The sequence below is a fragment of the Salminus brasiliensis genome, chromosome 23 (assembly GCF_030463535.1).
Source record: "Salminus brasiliensis chromosome 23, fSalBra1.hap2, whole genome shotgun sequence".
NCBI classification, from domain to species: domain Eukaryota; kingdom Metazoa; phylum Chordata; class Actinopteri; order Characiformes; family Bryconidae; genus Salminus; species Salminus brasiliensis.
In genome coordinates, this window is record NC_132900.1 from 12,148,143 (window position 1) to 12,162,986 (window position 14,844).

Consider the following 14,844-nt stretch of genomic DNA (forward strand, 5'->3'; position numbering starts at 1 on the left):
CAGTTTGTTTTCCCTTTTCCTACAATGACACGTCCAAGCCTAGGATTATTTAGGAGCCTTTCATTTTAGTAGTGGACTCTGTTTTAAAGGAAAAGCTTGTTTTTTTAAGTTATCTACTGGTAAGAAAGTCTGGTTAAACCTTCTCTGTTTGAGAAGTAGAAGGTTGGACAGGTATGTATCAGTTTCAGTGAAGAGAACTTCGTGCTCGCTCGCTCGCTCGCTCTCTCTTTCTGTCTCATGTCAGATATTATTAGCTGTTTATGATTCCATCATTTTGTCTCATGTTTCCTTTCGAGTCATTTCGGTTGTCATTAAATCTGTTTTTTTCTGTTGGTTTTATGGTTTCCATTAGTTTATGTTGCTTTGTGCATTATTCTATCAGATCGGATGCCTGGCAGCAGAGGCTCATTCTAGGTTTATTTCAGTCAGAGGAATCGTATCTCCTGTAATGTGGCCATGTTCTTGTAAATCACTTTTATGCATATTACAGCGCAACTACACTACAGCGTCGGTGATAGCCGGCTATGGGCGCAGCGTAATCGCTGTATGGCGGCTTTTGAATTCAATGGAACACATTTACACAATGATTTTGTGGATGGCCTGCTCTGCGGGTTTTTTCCCCTCGGGGAAAGCCGCTGCCTTGCTCTCGCAGTCTGCCATTTAAAGCGGCCAGGTTTCACGGTAGTCGTTTTGGACGTTACCGTCACACTCCGGCACCTCTATCTCGGATGCAAATTGCCTTTGAATGGCCAAAACTTGTGAAGTGCTGCGAGAGCCAAAATATCGAGTCTCTGATGCTGTCTTCATTACCTGACTCTGAAAGAAAGTTAATTAGAGCTGATTTGCACCATATGTTGAGGAGGATCTCATAATAAGCCCCCCGAAAGAAAAAGGGGGGTGGAAAAAAAAGGACGTAAGCCACCCTCTCCAATAATCCTTGATGGATTTGAAATGAAATGACATGTCTTGTGTCCGGGCTACAACACTAGGCTTGGTTTTCAGTCACCGTAAACTGTCACCATCTGGACTTTGAAGCCCGATCCCCCTTTCTCCCTCCAGCCTAGACGCCTATCAGTCCATCCATCATTCTCTTTTTTGTGTGCGAGCAGAATGAGAGGTGACAGGTGACAGCTATCTATTACACACCCACTTTCCCTTTAATTGGGTTGTCCATTCTGGCTCAATATGTTTCTCTCTGATCATCGGCCGGCCGACCGTTGTGGTGTAGCGACAGGGCGTCCGAGTTTCTCGAATGAACAGCAAGCTAGAAGCCTAGGCTCCAGCCCCTGAGGTAGGCCTCATTTTCATCATCATTACACTGACAAAGCCCATTCATTTCATTTTGCTTCTGTCATCTTGTCATTTGTTTCGTTGAACTTGCTTATTTGTTTCCAGTCAAAATTCATTTGCGAGCCATAATTAGTTTTTATTGATTTGCTTCTTATCCCGGGGACACGAGATCGTCTCCAGTGTCTCGCCCCCGCCATCTGATATGTTTCCTTGTGATTTTTCTTTTTTTGTTTGTTTCTTTTATTATTATTATTCATTTTCTTTATTTCTGTCACTCCACCCTCTCCATCTATCTTCTCTCCATCTCCGATCCTCTCCTTCGCTCCCTTCCTCCCTCCTGCTTCCCTCTCGCTGTGTCTCTGTCTGCCCGCCCAGAGCCCTCTGCGGCGCCAGGCGAGGTTCAGTGCGCGAGCCCGAGCTCCTCCTCCCTCCTGGTAAGTTGGAGGCCGCCGCCGGAGGAAAGCCAGAACGGCGACCTGACCGGCTTTGAGTTACGCTACCAGGCCGGCGGCAATGATGACAACGGAACAGAGGCGCTTCCAGAAAAGACCATTCGCATGGAGGCTGGCGTGGGCCAGGCGCTGCTGAGGAACCTGGCCAAGTGGAGGCGCTACCAAGTCTCGGTGGCTGCGCTCACTGCCCAGGGCTCAGGACCAGAGAGCGCCCCTCTCGAATGCCGGACAGATGAGGACGGTAAGATACTACAGTACTGCTACTGCTGAGTTTCCTGTAAACGGCTGAAAAACAAGTGCAGAACAAGTAAAGCAGCACAAAAGCTGAGCTGATATGAAATATCCTACTTGATAAAGTACCCCTGTCTCAGTGAAGCCGTTATACGGGAGAAGCTCCCCTTTCTACTCTCATTCATCTCCTTGCAGCCTAGCAAACTGACTCACACACAGGAGAAAGACGTGCACGACAGTGAACGAAATCACAATTCATTTTCTTCACAAACATGACTCACGTTCACATATGCTCAGCCCTGCTGACAGACTTTCATTCTGGATGAATCCTACAGAGGCCACTGTTAAAGAACATTCAGTAGACTCAGAGGCCCTTATGCAGTCCACTGCAAGGTGTGTGTTAACAGTAGGCCTATTAGTCTATTGCATGACACTTTGTACAACACCATATGTGTATATTTTATATAGTTTATACCATGTATATTTTAGTTTAGGAGCTGCATGCCAGATTATATGATGCAGATTATCGGAGTATAGGAAGAGGACAAAGATGCCTCCTACTTGAAGTTGTGTGCAATACTACGCTGTTAGACATGCATTGTAGCTTGTGTGTTCTTAAGGGTCATAGATAATATTGTTGTGCGAAATATGGGTGGTGGGCTCTTTGTTTATAGGCACTAAGTCATCAGAGGGTGAGAATGTCATACTAAGCGCTCTAAGACATCATTTATAACTCATGACCAAAAGAATTTTCAACTTCATAAATGCCGACTGCTCTGAATCATAAGAAAATTGTTTGATGGTAAGATTGGGCTTTTGACATTGGCTGTAACACACAACCAAATGATTCTTTCATTACTTGCAGTCTTTGTCTGATCAAAATTAAGCTGCGGTCTCACTAGGCTTCTGTTGGTGAATTTTCATTCATTTCATGCTTCTGAAACAATATTCTGACCTTCGGTTTCGAGTATATTGAGATTTTCCCATTCATTGAGAAAGTAGCCTGGTCTTATGTGCCCAGCGATGTTACAAAGATGGCCGCCGAGTGAACACACTTTCTTACAAGGAGGAAACAGAGGAAATGCTTATGCTAGCTGTGCCAAAGCATGACCGTTTCATCTCCACTGGCTGTAAATAAACGAATAAAAGAGAAAGACTGCACACACAGCCAGAGAATATATTATTGCTAGTATTATATATTACCACCTTTCTGTGATTCTACTGTTCATTATAGGCGAGTAAGCCATCATGCTACTTGCTAAGTTCAGCTTCTTAGCTGAGGAAAGCTGGCATTCAAATCACCCACTTCCCCAAACCCCAGCCATAATAGTTTTATACTAAAGCTTCTAGTATAGCACTGTACTGTAGTGAGAGTGTAGTTATCTGGCAAAATTATGCCCACTATTGTATTTTGTTGTTTGCAGTGATTATGTGCACTTTAGTGTATTGCTGTTTATCGTAGCTGCATTAGCTAGCAAATGTAGCTCCAATTTGTATAGCTCTGTGCTCCCGCCAGTGTCCTGTTATAGGATATTATTACTTGCTTGATATTTATTTTGTTTATGGTTGGTAGGTTGGCTAACATTTTGTAGTACTATATAGAACCTTGGCTAAGCATTGAGGTGTAGACCATGCGTTCTCCAAGACAGACCAAGATACATCCAAATGTTTAGCATTGAGCTGTGGAGCAGTGGAAGTGTATACTCTGGAATGATGGTTCTCCATCCAATACATTTGGGATGAGCTGGGGAGTTGGGGATGAGCTGGGGTGATTATCATCCAACATCCTCACCTCAAATCTTCACAGCAGTGCCCCAAAATCAAAATCTCTAAAGCCTTCTCTGGACAGTAGAGACAGTTGCTCCAACTCCTAAAATACCCTTGCTTTTAGAATAAACTGTGAATGAGCAAGTGTCTCAATACTTTTGTCCATATAGTGTATGTAAAGAGCCATCACATTTATTCAACTGCATCTGCAACATAATCTCACTGGACAGCGCTTGAACACTTGGGAGAGAACGCTAACACTCTAGTTCTGTTACAGCAGCTAACAGAGACCTGTGTTGGAGTGATGGGGGAGAGGGAGGGCCATACTACCCACTTAAAGAAAGCAAGGCCAATTAATGCTTTTCTTGGATTCCTGATCTCCCAATGACAGGACCAGCGTGTAGACAGTTTCAGATACACAGTTATTTAATCATGAGTTATGATTGGTAATAAAAAAAATACCTTCACGAAAAATCACAGGGCAACTTCATCAGTAGAGAGTAGCTGCTCATCACGCCTTCCTTGCCCCGCTTGCTGTTGTCATGGTTACGGGCAGCCGGTTCCTGCAGGTGCCGTTGTTTGTAGCGATGGAGGGGTAGACATCCTGGGAGCATGAGTGGTGAGCTGCTAATTGCTAAGAGATGTAGATGATACAATACCAGTGCTTCATGGGGACACAATGTGCATGCTTGTGTGTAGGAGACAGGAAGCATTTGTGTGTGTGTGTGTGTGTGTGTGTGTGTATTGGCGTGTGTGTATTAGTAGGGGGCACGAGTGTAGGAGAGAGAGGGAGAGTGTGTTACACAAATAGATGTGTGAAAGTGACGTAAGTGCTGTGGCGCCTTTGACTGTAGGGTTGCTTTTTAAGCCATTGCCTGAAATACAGCTAGTGCAGCATGTGAACAGTCATATAGTGCTGTTGTAATAAAGACAGCATGCCATATAAATCTGCGAGGGCAGTTCAGGAGACTGAAGGAATATATTTTCATTAGAAACAATAGAAATTTGTAGATGAAAGCTGGGGATCTTTGATCAATTATTTTAGATGCGTTTGAGCGAGATTAGCAATATTTGTACACACACAACCTGCATTGACCAATGGAAATGTGGACATTGCTTCCAGCTCTTGCTTTTTATGATAAATTCAGCCAAATATTGTAATTGTAAACGTCACAACTTGCCCCATAGGCACGTTTAATTGTGCCAGACTTAGGGCTAGTCATCGGTAGTCAGTATAAGGTCAGGTAAACACACAATTAATTCAGTATAATTCTGTGTGTTTAAACAAAATGTATAAAATATCTGCATGCAAATAAAGTCAATAGAATTAGTGAAAAGATGGGGTCATTTCAGCATTGAAGGATATTTCTGATTTAAAAAAAATCTAATTTTCCTTTTTTCTGCTACTTCATTAACTAAGAGACACATTAAACTCCGTGCATCCATTGTTTTTTGAGTAAGAGCCTTTGCTCATACATACAATGGATGGCCAGCCTTTTCTCTGACCTCTCCTGCGTCCTAATTGTTGTGTTCTTCCTTCTCAGTTCCAGGGGCACCACCATCACAGGTGGAGGTGCGGCCCCTGAACTCTACCGCCATCAGGGTGTCATGGCGATCGGTGTTGCCAGGGCAACGGAACGGGCAGATCCGTGGTTACCAGGTGCACTACGCTCGCCTGGAGAACGGGGAGTCTCGCACCCTGCCTCGCATCAGAGACATCATGCTGGATGATGCCCAGGTGAGGTGGTCCCACCACACCCACCATGACCACCTTCATCACTAAGAGTTATGATTACGCTTATGATTACGGGATTGTAATCTGCTCTCTTATTTGGACTACTAAGCATTTCAGTAGCTCTTAACTCTTTAAGTCTTTTAGAACTGATCAGCCATAACATTAGCACCACTGACAGGTGAAGTGATTTTGTTCATCTAGAGCGGCATCTTTCAAAAGATGAGATTGAGTATTAGGACAGCAAGTGGACTGGCAGTTCTTGAAGGACAATTGGGCAGGCATAAGAACCTGAGACATATTTGAGAAGGGGCCAAAAATATGATGACTTGACAGCTGGGTCAGAACAGTTTTGTGGGGTGTTTCCACTATGTGATGGTCAATACTTGCCAAAGTAGTCTAAGAAAGGACAACCAGTGAACTGGTGGTCATGGGCATCCAAGGCTTATGGATGTCATCCATGGGGGACTCATCTAACGTATTGGTGTTTCAGATACCAACAAAATTCATATACACCACATGTCCAAAAGTTAGTGGACACCCTTTCTAATGAATGTATTTAGCTCCTTTCAGTTGCACCCGTTGCTGACACAGATGTGCAAATGCACACACAACTTGTCTAGTCCCTGTAGAGAAGTACAGGCCAATAGAATAGGACTCTCAGAATCATATAAACATGAACCTGTTGACGCCATGCTTTTTTTGTGATAAGTTTGGGGATCATCCAGCATCCTGACCTCTCTAGCGCTCTTGTTGATAAATGCAATCAAATGCTCACAGCAATGTTTCAAAAAGTAGTAGTAGTTCTCAGAAGAAACAGTGTAGGAGCAGGTGTCCCAATACTTTTGTACAAGCCTGTAACAGTAGCGCACTTGTGGGCGTGGCCTGGAGAAGTCAATTACGCATATTTACAGAATCCCTGACTACTGTTGTAACATTAATCTTTTACACATGAGGGATGACCACTGAGATATTGATTTTAATTAAGAATCAGAATGACTCTCTCTCTCTCTCTCTCTCTCTCTCTCTCTTTCTCTCTCTTCCTTTCTCTTTCTCTTGCTGCAAGCTAGCCTTCATCTGTTCTTGCTCTTCCAGCGGGTCGTCCATTCTCTTTTCACAAAAATCCTGCTCTCACTCTCACTCTCTCTCTCTCTCTCTCTCTCTCTCTTCCTCACTCCTACGCTCCCCCTGTTCTTGACTCATTCTTCTCACATACCCTCCCTCACTATCTCTCTCCCTCTCTCTCTCTCTCTCTCTCTCTCTCTCTCTCTGTTCTCTCTCTCGCTCTCCCTCACGGTGTGTGTTTTTTTCTCTCTTCCTGCTGGCACTATGTTAGTGGAAAACGGATGATGCGGCAGAATATGTGAGTATGGCAGGCAGACGAGGTGAGGCGGAACTGTATGTGTGTATGTGTGTGTGTGTGTGTGTGTGTGTGTGTCATTGCGTAAAGCTGGTTATGAAATCTCCTCGCGGAGCCTTCGCTGCCCTTCACTTTGCTGCGATTGCGCTGTCTCACAGCACAGACAGATAAGCATGAGGCAGCGCTTTTTTTTCTTTTTCAGGCCGTCAGCGGAGAGTTCATTAGAGCAAGTGGCGTTGAGTGCTCTCTGTACAGTACAGCTTCTGTACACATCACACACACAAGCAAATCTAATTCTGATTGTGAGCTGCCAGGCAGCAGCGATCAGAGAAATTGGCAGGGAAAAAAAAACAAAGGAAGGCAAGACATGAATGAATGAATGAATGAACGAACGAACGGGTGTCCAGCTCTAGTGCTGGAGGGTCTTAGTCTAAACTGCGCTAGAGTGCAGCCGTGCAGGCCCATCACTGGAAACCCTTGGAATATACAGATTAAAAAATGGAGATTGTTAGGGGGCCAAGCACCGCCAGTTCTTATCTTTTTCCTACATACTATTCTATGTGTATTTTGAGTGAGAAATTCTATTGTAAATGTACAGTTTGTAAGCGGAAACAGTTAGTAAAGGACCAATTCTGCCAAAAAAACAAATTAGTGTGATTAATGACTTCCTTAGATGCACTCAATCAGCTAAGACATATTAACTATCTGACATCTTCTTCTGATGCTAGGCTAACGATGCTAACAAACACTAAACGTAGACTGTCACCAATTTTATTTCTGAGCATATTAGCCAAAATCGTCATTTAGTTGCCTCAAAAAGGTTTAAGAAGTCATGAATTAGTAAGAAAAATGTCATCATATTTCTGTATGAAATAACTAGTTCTTTAAGACTTTAAAGTCACTTACTTTAGATTAGATAAATATTAAATTTCATGGAAATTTCTCATGAAGTATCATGATACTGTATGCATTAGAGATTGCTTTGTTGATTCTAACTTTCCCTAACCAATCCTGAAAGCCGATCAGATTATATTTGTGAGTTAGGGATTACAGTAGCTCTGCACGAGGCTCCTTGATTATAGCACGTTGCAGTTCCTTGTTCAACAGCTAGATTGAACTACTGAGCTTGCGGGCGGCTGAAGAAACCCATTTATAGCCGGTGCTGTACTCCTGTACTGTGCTGTACTTAACCATATCTGACTCAAATTCAAATAACTATAGAATGTGTAAAACTAATGTGTCTCATGGGGAAGCAGAGTATAGATTTCTAACACCACTCACCAGATATACACTGAGAGTGCATCACACTCAGCCACGCATCAGCCAAGTATCAGAACACAGCAGAGCTAACAAACACCACTCACTTCTATGCAAAACAGCACACAGCAAACAGTGCAGACCACATTTAACCACCACCAAAAATACAGCAGCAACCATCATAAAGCTAAAGGAATCGCATCCGAAGTGATGGAGTTTTTAGCATTAGATAAGCAGCCCTGTTTGGGTTGTGTTTCCACAGTTCAGTGCAATGCAGTTCTCAGTGCTTTCAATGTGCTTGATTCCAAAAAGTAAAAGAGTGAATTACAGAATCCCTGCATAATGATGCATTACCAAGTAATGCTTGCAAAGGTTTTAATGTGCCGTCCACCATCTGCCAACCGTGCGGAAAGACAATTGTTTGGTATCGGCCCCAACATCAGTATGCATGTATTCTAGTATGCATGTATTCTGTGATAACCACAGCGTTATTCCTCACTCAGTCTCCACCCTTTAACCACATGATCCACTCCTGCTCTTCATCTTCCTAAGCAGTGTTGTCTTCCAACCCCTAGTGTGGTGTTGCAATTAATGAGCAGTATCATAAAATAGTATAATTTATCATAAAAGTGAGTATTTAGGCATTTTGGATGAACTTGCAAAGGGACAAAGTGTGGAAAAAAGGATAGCATAGTTTATGAAATCTATAATGAGTTGTACTTAATGAGTCTGTGAAGAGAATGTGTTGTTTTTACTTTATGGAAATAGAACAGAAGAGAACAGTAAAATAAAGTTACTGCTGCACAAATCTTCTCCTGCATTACTGAACCTTTCATGGACTAATAAAACTGCAATACTTCTCTTATTTTTGCCAAAGACACCATTTTGCCAAAGATCCCTCACCTTATTTTCCTCCACCCGCATACGAGATGAGATGATGCATGGAATCAGGTTAAACCTCTTAGGTATTTAATACTGCTACAAGCTCTACAACCTAACCCTTAGATAATAAGCAATGAGCCGCAGGTTACAAAAGAGCAAGAGACAAATCAAGAAGCTGTCAAAAAATAACCAAACTACCATAATTACCATAATAGTGATGGTCATTTTTCTATAAGCAAGGACTCACAGTGTCACTGATGCACAGCATCAAAAGCTGTTTGACTACTGATAGCACCCACTTGGGGAGACTCTCCAGCCTGCTAAACATGAGTGAGTGAGCTGTGGATTCTACAAGGTCTGTGAAAGCTGTGTAGCATTTAGAGTGACATTAATGAACAGTAATGATGAAATTAACAACCAAAATGCTTCCTATGAGTGCTGACGTTTTGAGGCATTTGGCAAAGTTGACAGAATGCTAAGATCTTGTTGATTTATATGAACATATTAAAGAAATAGTTTTACGATTTATAACTGACCCTAAATGCAGTCCATCACCCAAGGCATGTTTAGTACATCACTCAGTCTCTTTCTTTAGTTTGCAAGGGGAGATGCTATGTTAATGTTGCTAAAGAAAAAACTGGACTTAGGTGGTCATCAATCGCCAATTATAAATACATGTCAAAACTGTCTCTCACAGACAAAATCGATGTGGATTAGAACATGGTATGACTTACAGTGCTCTGTGTACGGAAAGTATTTTTACCTCACACATTCCGCACATCGTTGTCTAGTTTGAAAATGGTTCATTTGGAATCGGACTACAAAATCGGATGCCGTGGAGATGATAGCAGTAGTTCCAACTTTAGCTTAAATGTTTAGCTTAAATGGTCAGGAAATTAAATATTTTTCGTTAATCCGTATTTACATGGATAAGATCAGTGACAGTTTCTGATGTTAGCCTAGCATCTTGTAAAAGAAAGAACCTAAATTCAGATACCAAACTTAGCTAATTAGCTGTATCTGGGGTAGGTAATGAATACATGTTATTTGTTTTATTATTATTTTGTTTTTGCTAAACTGTTCCTTTAAAATACGTCATTAAACTGTAATCGAACTGTTCCTTTTAAAAGCACTGGTTATAGTGTGTGTACATGAAAACACATCGTCGCTTGTATCTCCATTTTGACTTTGAATCTGGCAGTTGTTCTTTACATTGTGTCAAACGTTCATGATAAATGGACCAATAAAAATGCTCCAAAACTTGGAATAAAATCTTTTCTATTGACTTCCATTAAAATTTAAGACGTTTTCTCCTTCTTCTAAAAAAAACTGTTATTTTGGAGATCTTTTTTTTTGTTTTGATTAGACAGCGATGATAGTCAGAGTTTCCGGGATTTTAAATATTTTTGTTATAGGAATAATTCAATCTACCAAACTGGATCTACTAAATATGACATTTATTAATACATGGTAGCGTATCAGTGCGGATGGCCATAGTTGAGCACCAGTGAAAATCAGTGATATCAGTAAAACTGTATGGCAGGATGTTCAGTTCCGTAAACCGTGATGCAGGTGCATATGTCTCTGCGTTACAGGAAGCAATCGTAGGTGGGCTACAGCCTGAGACCACCTACTCTGTTACAGTAGCTGCCTACACTATTAAAGGAGATGGAGCGCGTAGCCTTGCACAGACAGTCCAGACCCCCGGAATAGGTATGTGTCTGTGTAACTGAGTGTGTGAATGTGTCTGAGGGAGAGACAACGAGAGTGCCAATTTATGTGTGTATATGTGTGGGTACATGCCATCTGCATTTTTGTCTGTGTGGGGGAGGCTACAAGAAGGTTCCTTCTATTTCCTTCTTTCCACAACCTGAACAGCTGCTGAGGGCTTATCCATGGCAGCCAGACCGAGGGCACGTTGTGAAATTGCCTTTTTGTGATTTAGTAAGGGTTCCTAGATTGTCAGTATTTGTTAGAGCGAGTTCCTCCTTCAAACACATCTCTAATCCTTTTCAAGGACCACATGAGGGAGGAAAGCCGCTCCCCTGCTTTATATTAATCCAAATGGTGATTGTCATGGCAACAAGTTATTTTTTTCTTTCAGTGAATAGAAGTTAATGTTTAGTATAAGGTGACATATTGGGGCAAAATAAAACAGCAATGGCTTTTAGGGTATGAGCTCTGCAAACACAGTTTCACACAGTGTCACAAAAGTTCATAACTAGCAAGGGAGGCTAAGCCTGACCAAACTTTTCCAAAACTGGCTGTCTCTCTCTTTCTCTGTAGATTATATTTGCAATTAAATATAATTTTTTAAGTAAATTATATTGCCCATGGTTCCATTTGTATAAGCAATAAAAGTGGAAAACATCAAAGGGGTAAATACTTTTTTATAGGCCCTTTTTTATAGGCCCCATATATATATATAGTACATTAAAATATGTAGAAAATATTTATGTTCATGTTTGTTTTGTATAAGGGAAGGATATAAGAGGCATTTGTCCCAAAGAACATTATACCAACTGTTAAGCATGGTGGTGGTAGCCTCTTGCTCTGGGGCGTGCCTTGCTGCCAGTGGAACTCTTCAGCAATTCTTTAGCATAACCCTAAATCATCTTGGAAATGTTTTGGAACCAATTGGGTGTTGTAACAACACTGGTTGTGGAGTGGACAAAGCTGGCTAACATTAAGTCTGATCTCAGTTCAGAATATATGTGAACTCTGCTTAAAAGCTGGGTCTGTGCCTAGAAAGCAACAAAACTCAACCAGTTCTCACAATTTGGTCAGTGGCTGAGCAGCTTATTTTATGCTGTTGACAAATATGAACAAAACTGACTGAATTTGAACCATGTGCTTTAGGCTGTTTCTTGACAGACCCATTCGGTTGTGATGGGCTAGTAATGTTAGGAGTACAGATTAACACCATCTGAGGAGTAAAATGCACAGGATAAAACAAACTGACAGAAATAGTGAAATTCATGTGTTTGGAGCTGTAATATTAAATGTACAGAATGATTTTCCCAGCTTCTAATAGCAGTACTGCTGGAGTACTATACACAGTGAGGGGAAGGGAAAGCACACACTTTCAGGAGTGTTTGCTTTGTCAAACTAAGAATATTTACAGGGACACACTGTCTTAGTATTTTATTATTTACTCAGAAAGTTTTTTTTTATTTAACACATTGCAAAAATATCTCTTTTTACTATTTTCTTTGAATAGCTGTTAAATAACTCCAGAGATTGGTGCAAAATCTAGTTCTATCAATGCAGTGCAAGACCGAAGGTCCACACACCCACCCCCCACTCCCCACACTGGGTGTAGAAGCACATTTTGGAAAACTAAAGATGTGTAAAATGAAATTGTTGCTCTTTTTAAATAATCTAAAGTAATGTATGTATGAAGGTCATCACTCTCTTTCTTTCTTTTTGTCTCTCTTTCAGTCCCTGACCCTCCATCCTTGTCTGTCAAGTTGACCGAGGAAACTTCCGTTGTGGTGTCCTGGGTGGTCCAAAACAGGTCCGGTACTCCATCAAACATTTTGGGCTTCCGTTTGACCTACGGCCTGAAGAACGACACCCCATCCTTCTCCATTGACCTTAAGCCTCGGGAGCGCCAGTACAATGTTACTGACCTGCTCCCTGGCTCCACCTACTTCTTCCTCCTGTCTGCTAGAGGGCGCTCCGGGTACAGCCCAGATGTCCTGCAGGAGGTGAACGTGCCTGAATATCCCCCAAATGGATTTCCGCTGCTCTCTGAGAGCGCTAACGCCACCTGCTGCTCGCTGCAGTTCTCCTGGCTGCCTCTAGATATAGGTAGACGCAACGTCATCACTGGGTACACGATTGCGTACGGAGAGGCAGAAAATGTGCAGGATCCACGACAAATTATGCTAATGTCTCAGGACTCCAGCTATACCATCCACGGGCTGAACCCTGACCGGGAGTATGAAGTGAGCATTCGTGCCCACAATAGGGCTGGACCTGGCCCGTTCAGCCCACGTGTGCGCTACCAAACCGCTGCCTTCGACACAGGTACAGAAACTCTCAGCTCCCTGTCCTGAGTCGAAGTCCTGAGCCCATTTACAACCAAATGATCAATAATCAATTCTACAATACTGTGCAAATGCTTAGGTCACCTGAGACAGGTAAACTAGGAATGCAGCGATATGGAATTTCTGGGCTAATAATGATAATTGCCAATTAACACATTTGCACAGGTTTTATTGATACCACTATACCATTCCCCTTAATTTTAATTTTAATACTCTTTCAAAACATTTACTCCTCACTCCATATAGGCCATATAAACTAAGCTGCCAAAACACCATGTTTTGAATGGACTTTTTCTGTAATGTAACAAAAAGCAACAAGTTTGCATGTTTACATATCCTTCTGTTCAATCTGCAGCCCTGCTCACTGACACTAAAGCTAAAACTAGACTAGATCAGGGGTTAATTCACTCATTTAGAACCTGTATTCGTAACTGCAGCTTTTGCTTTCAGATATTACATGTTCAAGTGTTTTCAGATATTCAATATTTATCTTAAAAAAAGCAAAAATATAAAAGTGTTTTTTCCCCAATTTTTAAAAACATTGCAGTATTTACTTCAAAAAGCTAAAAATGCCGCAATGTGACATTTTTTTCTTCAAGGTTGTTTTGGTCAAAATTGTTTTTGTCAGTTATTGCAGTGTAAAAAAAAATATTGCAATGTGACTTTACCCCCCAATAATTGTTTTTAGATATTACAAATACAAATTGTAAAGTATGGTAATATGATTTTTTCCCAACATATTTGTGTTTAGATATTGCAATATTTATCAAAAAACATTTGAATATTGCAACATGATATTTTTCCCAGTATCATTTAACTTGTATTCTAAGTTGATTTAATGTTTTTTACACACAAAACACACCGTATTTTTGCACAGTATTGTATTATTTGTCTAGATCTGGGCCCTTCAATATATTCAAGACTTCCCTCTCCACTTATGGTGCCCTTGTACCCCATCCTAAACATGGATAAGAGAAAATCACCACCACCACTACCACCACCTCCAGCACTTCCACCACCTCCTACCTCCACCTTCAACCCTTCCCCAACCTATATGACTGGGACACTTATGGTGGGGCGTTTTTGCGTCCAACACGCACTCCTGCCCTCACTCGTCATGAATGGAGCGAATGGAGTGAATGAGGGACACTTTATAACTCAGCACACTTACAGATGCACAGGTAACAGTCGCTAAGGCAGTGATTACAGAGGTAAGTGGAGAAACAGCAGTAAGTATGAGTCCTGATTGGGTGTGAATTTAAAGGTAAGTCAATGGTGGTAGGTTTTTTTTTAGTCCTGTCTACCTAACAGTATCCCTCTGCTGATTTATCTCTCATTTGTCTGCACAACTCTCCTTTAACACCACCCAATCCCCACTCCAGTTTGTTGTGTGGCACACAGAATAAGCCATTTTCCATTGATACGCACCTGTGGCGGGAGATATCCGCAGTCCTCTGCCTTTATATGTATCTGATTCATTTGCTTACTTTTTCACTGACTCCTTTAAAGGATTACTCTAACGTTGTTTCAGCTTCATCACTGCGTGTACTCTTACAGTAGAAGCCTATGGGCAGTTGCTCTAGCAGCGATGTGTTGAGAAGCGCTGAAGTACTTCTTTAACACTCTCCCCTATCCCTCAATCCAGTGTGTTGTGTGGCAATCTAGAATTTGGCTTTTTTCCATTGGTTCATCGGCTCGCCTGTCTTTGTCCATGTCTGTCTTAACCACTTCAAACTCCTCTCAGAAAGCCTTCATGAGGAAACTAGGCCAGCTCTCTCTGGAAAGTCGCCACGGCGACATATGTGGCCCTCTGCAGCCGAC

The 14,844-nt window shown here is 41.8% G+C and overlaps 1 protein-coding gene across 1 annotated transcript in view; it reads left to right on the forward strand.

Moving 5' to 3' along the window:
- LOC140545532 (receptor-type tyrosine-protein phosphatase S-like) overlaps positions 1 to 14,844 on the forward strand; it is a 187,556-nt gene that overhangs the window by 129,142 nt on the left and 43,570 nt on the right. Inside the window, exons 12-16 of the mRNA XM_072668328.1 lie at positions 1,666 to 1,983; positions 5,285 to 5,478; positions 6,809 to 6,835; positions 10,567 to 10,684; positions 12,413 to 13,003. Coding sequence (XP_072524429.1) covers positions 1,666 to 1,983; positions 5,285 to 5,478; positions 6,809 to 6,835; positions 10,567 to 10,684; positions 12,413 to 13,003 — 1,248 coding nt within the window. The remainder of the gene's footprint in view (positions 1 to 1,665; positions 1,984 to 5,284; positions 5,479 to 6,808; positions 6,836 to 10,566; positions 10,685 to 12,412; positions 13,004 to 14,844) is intronic.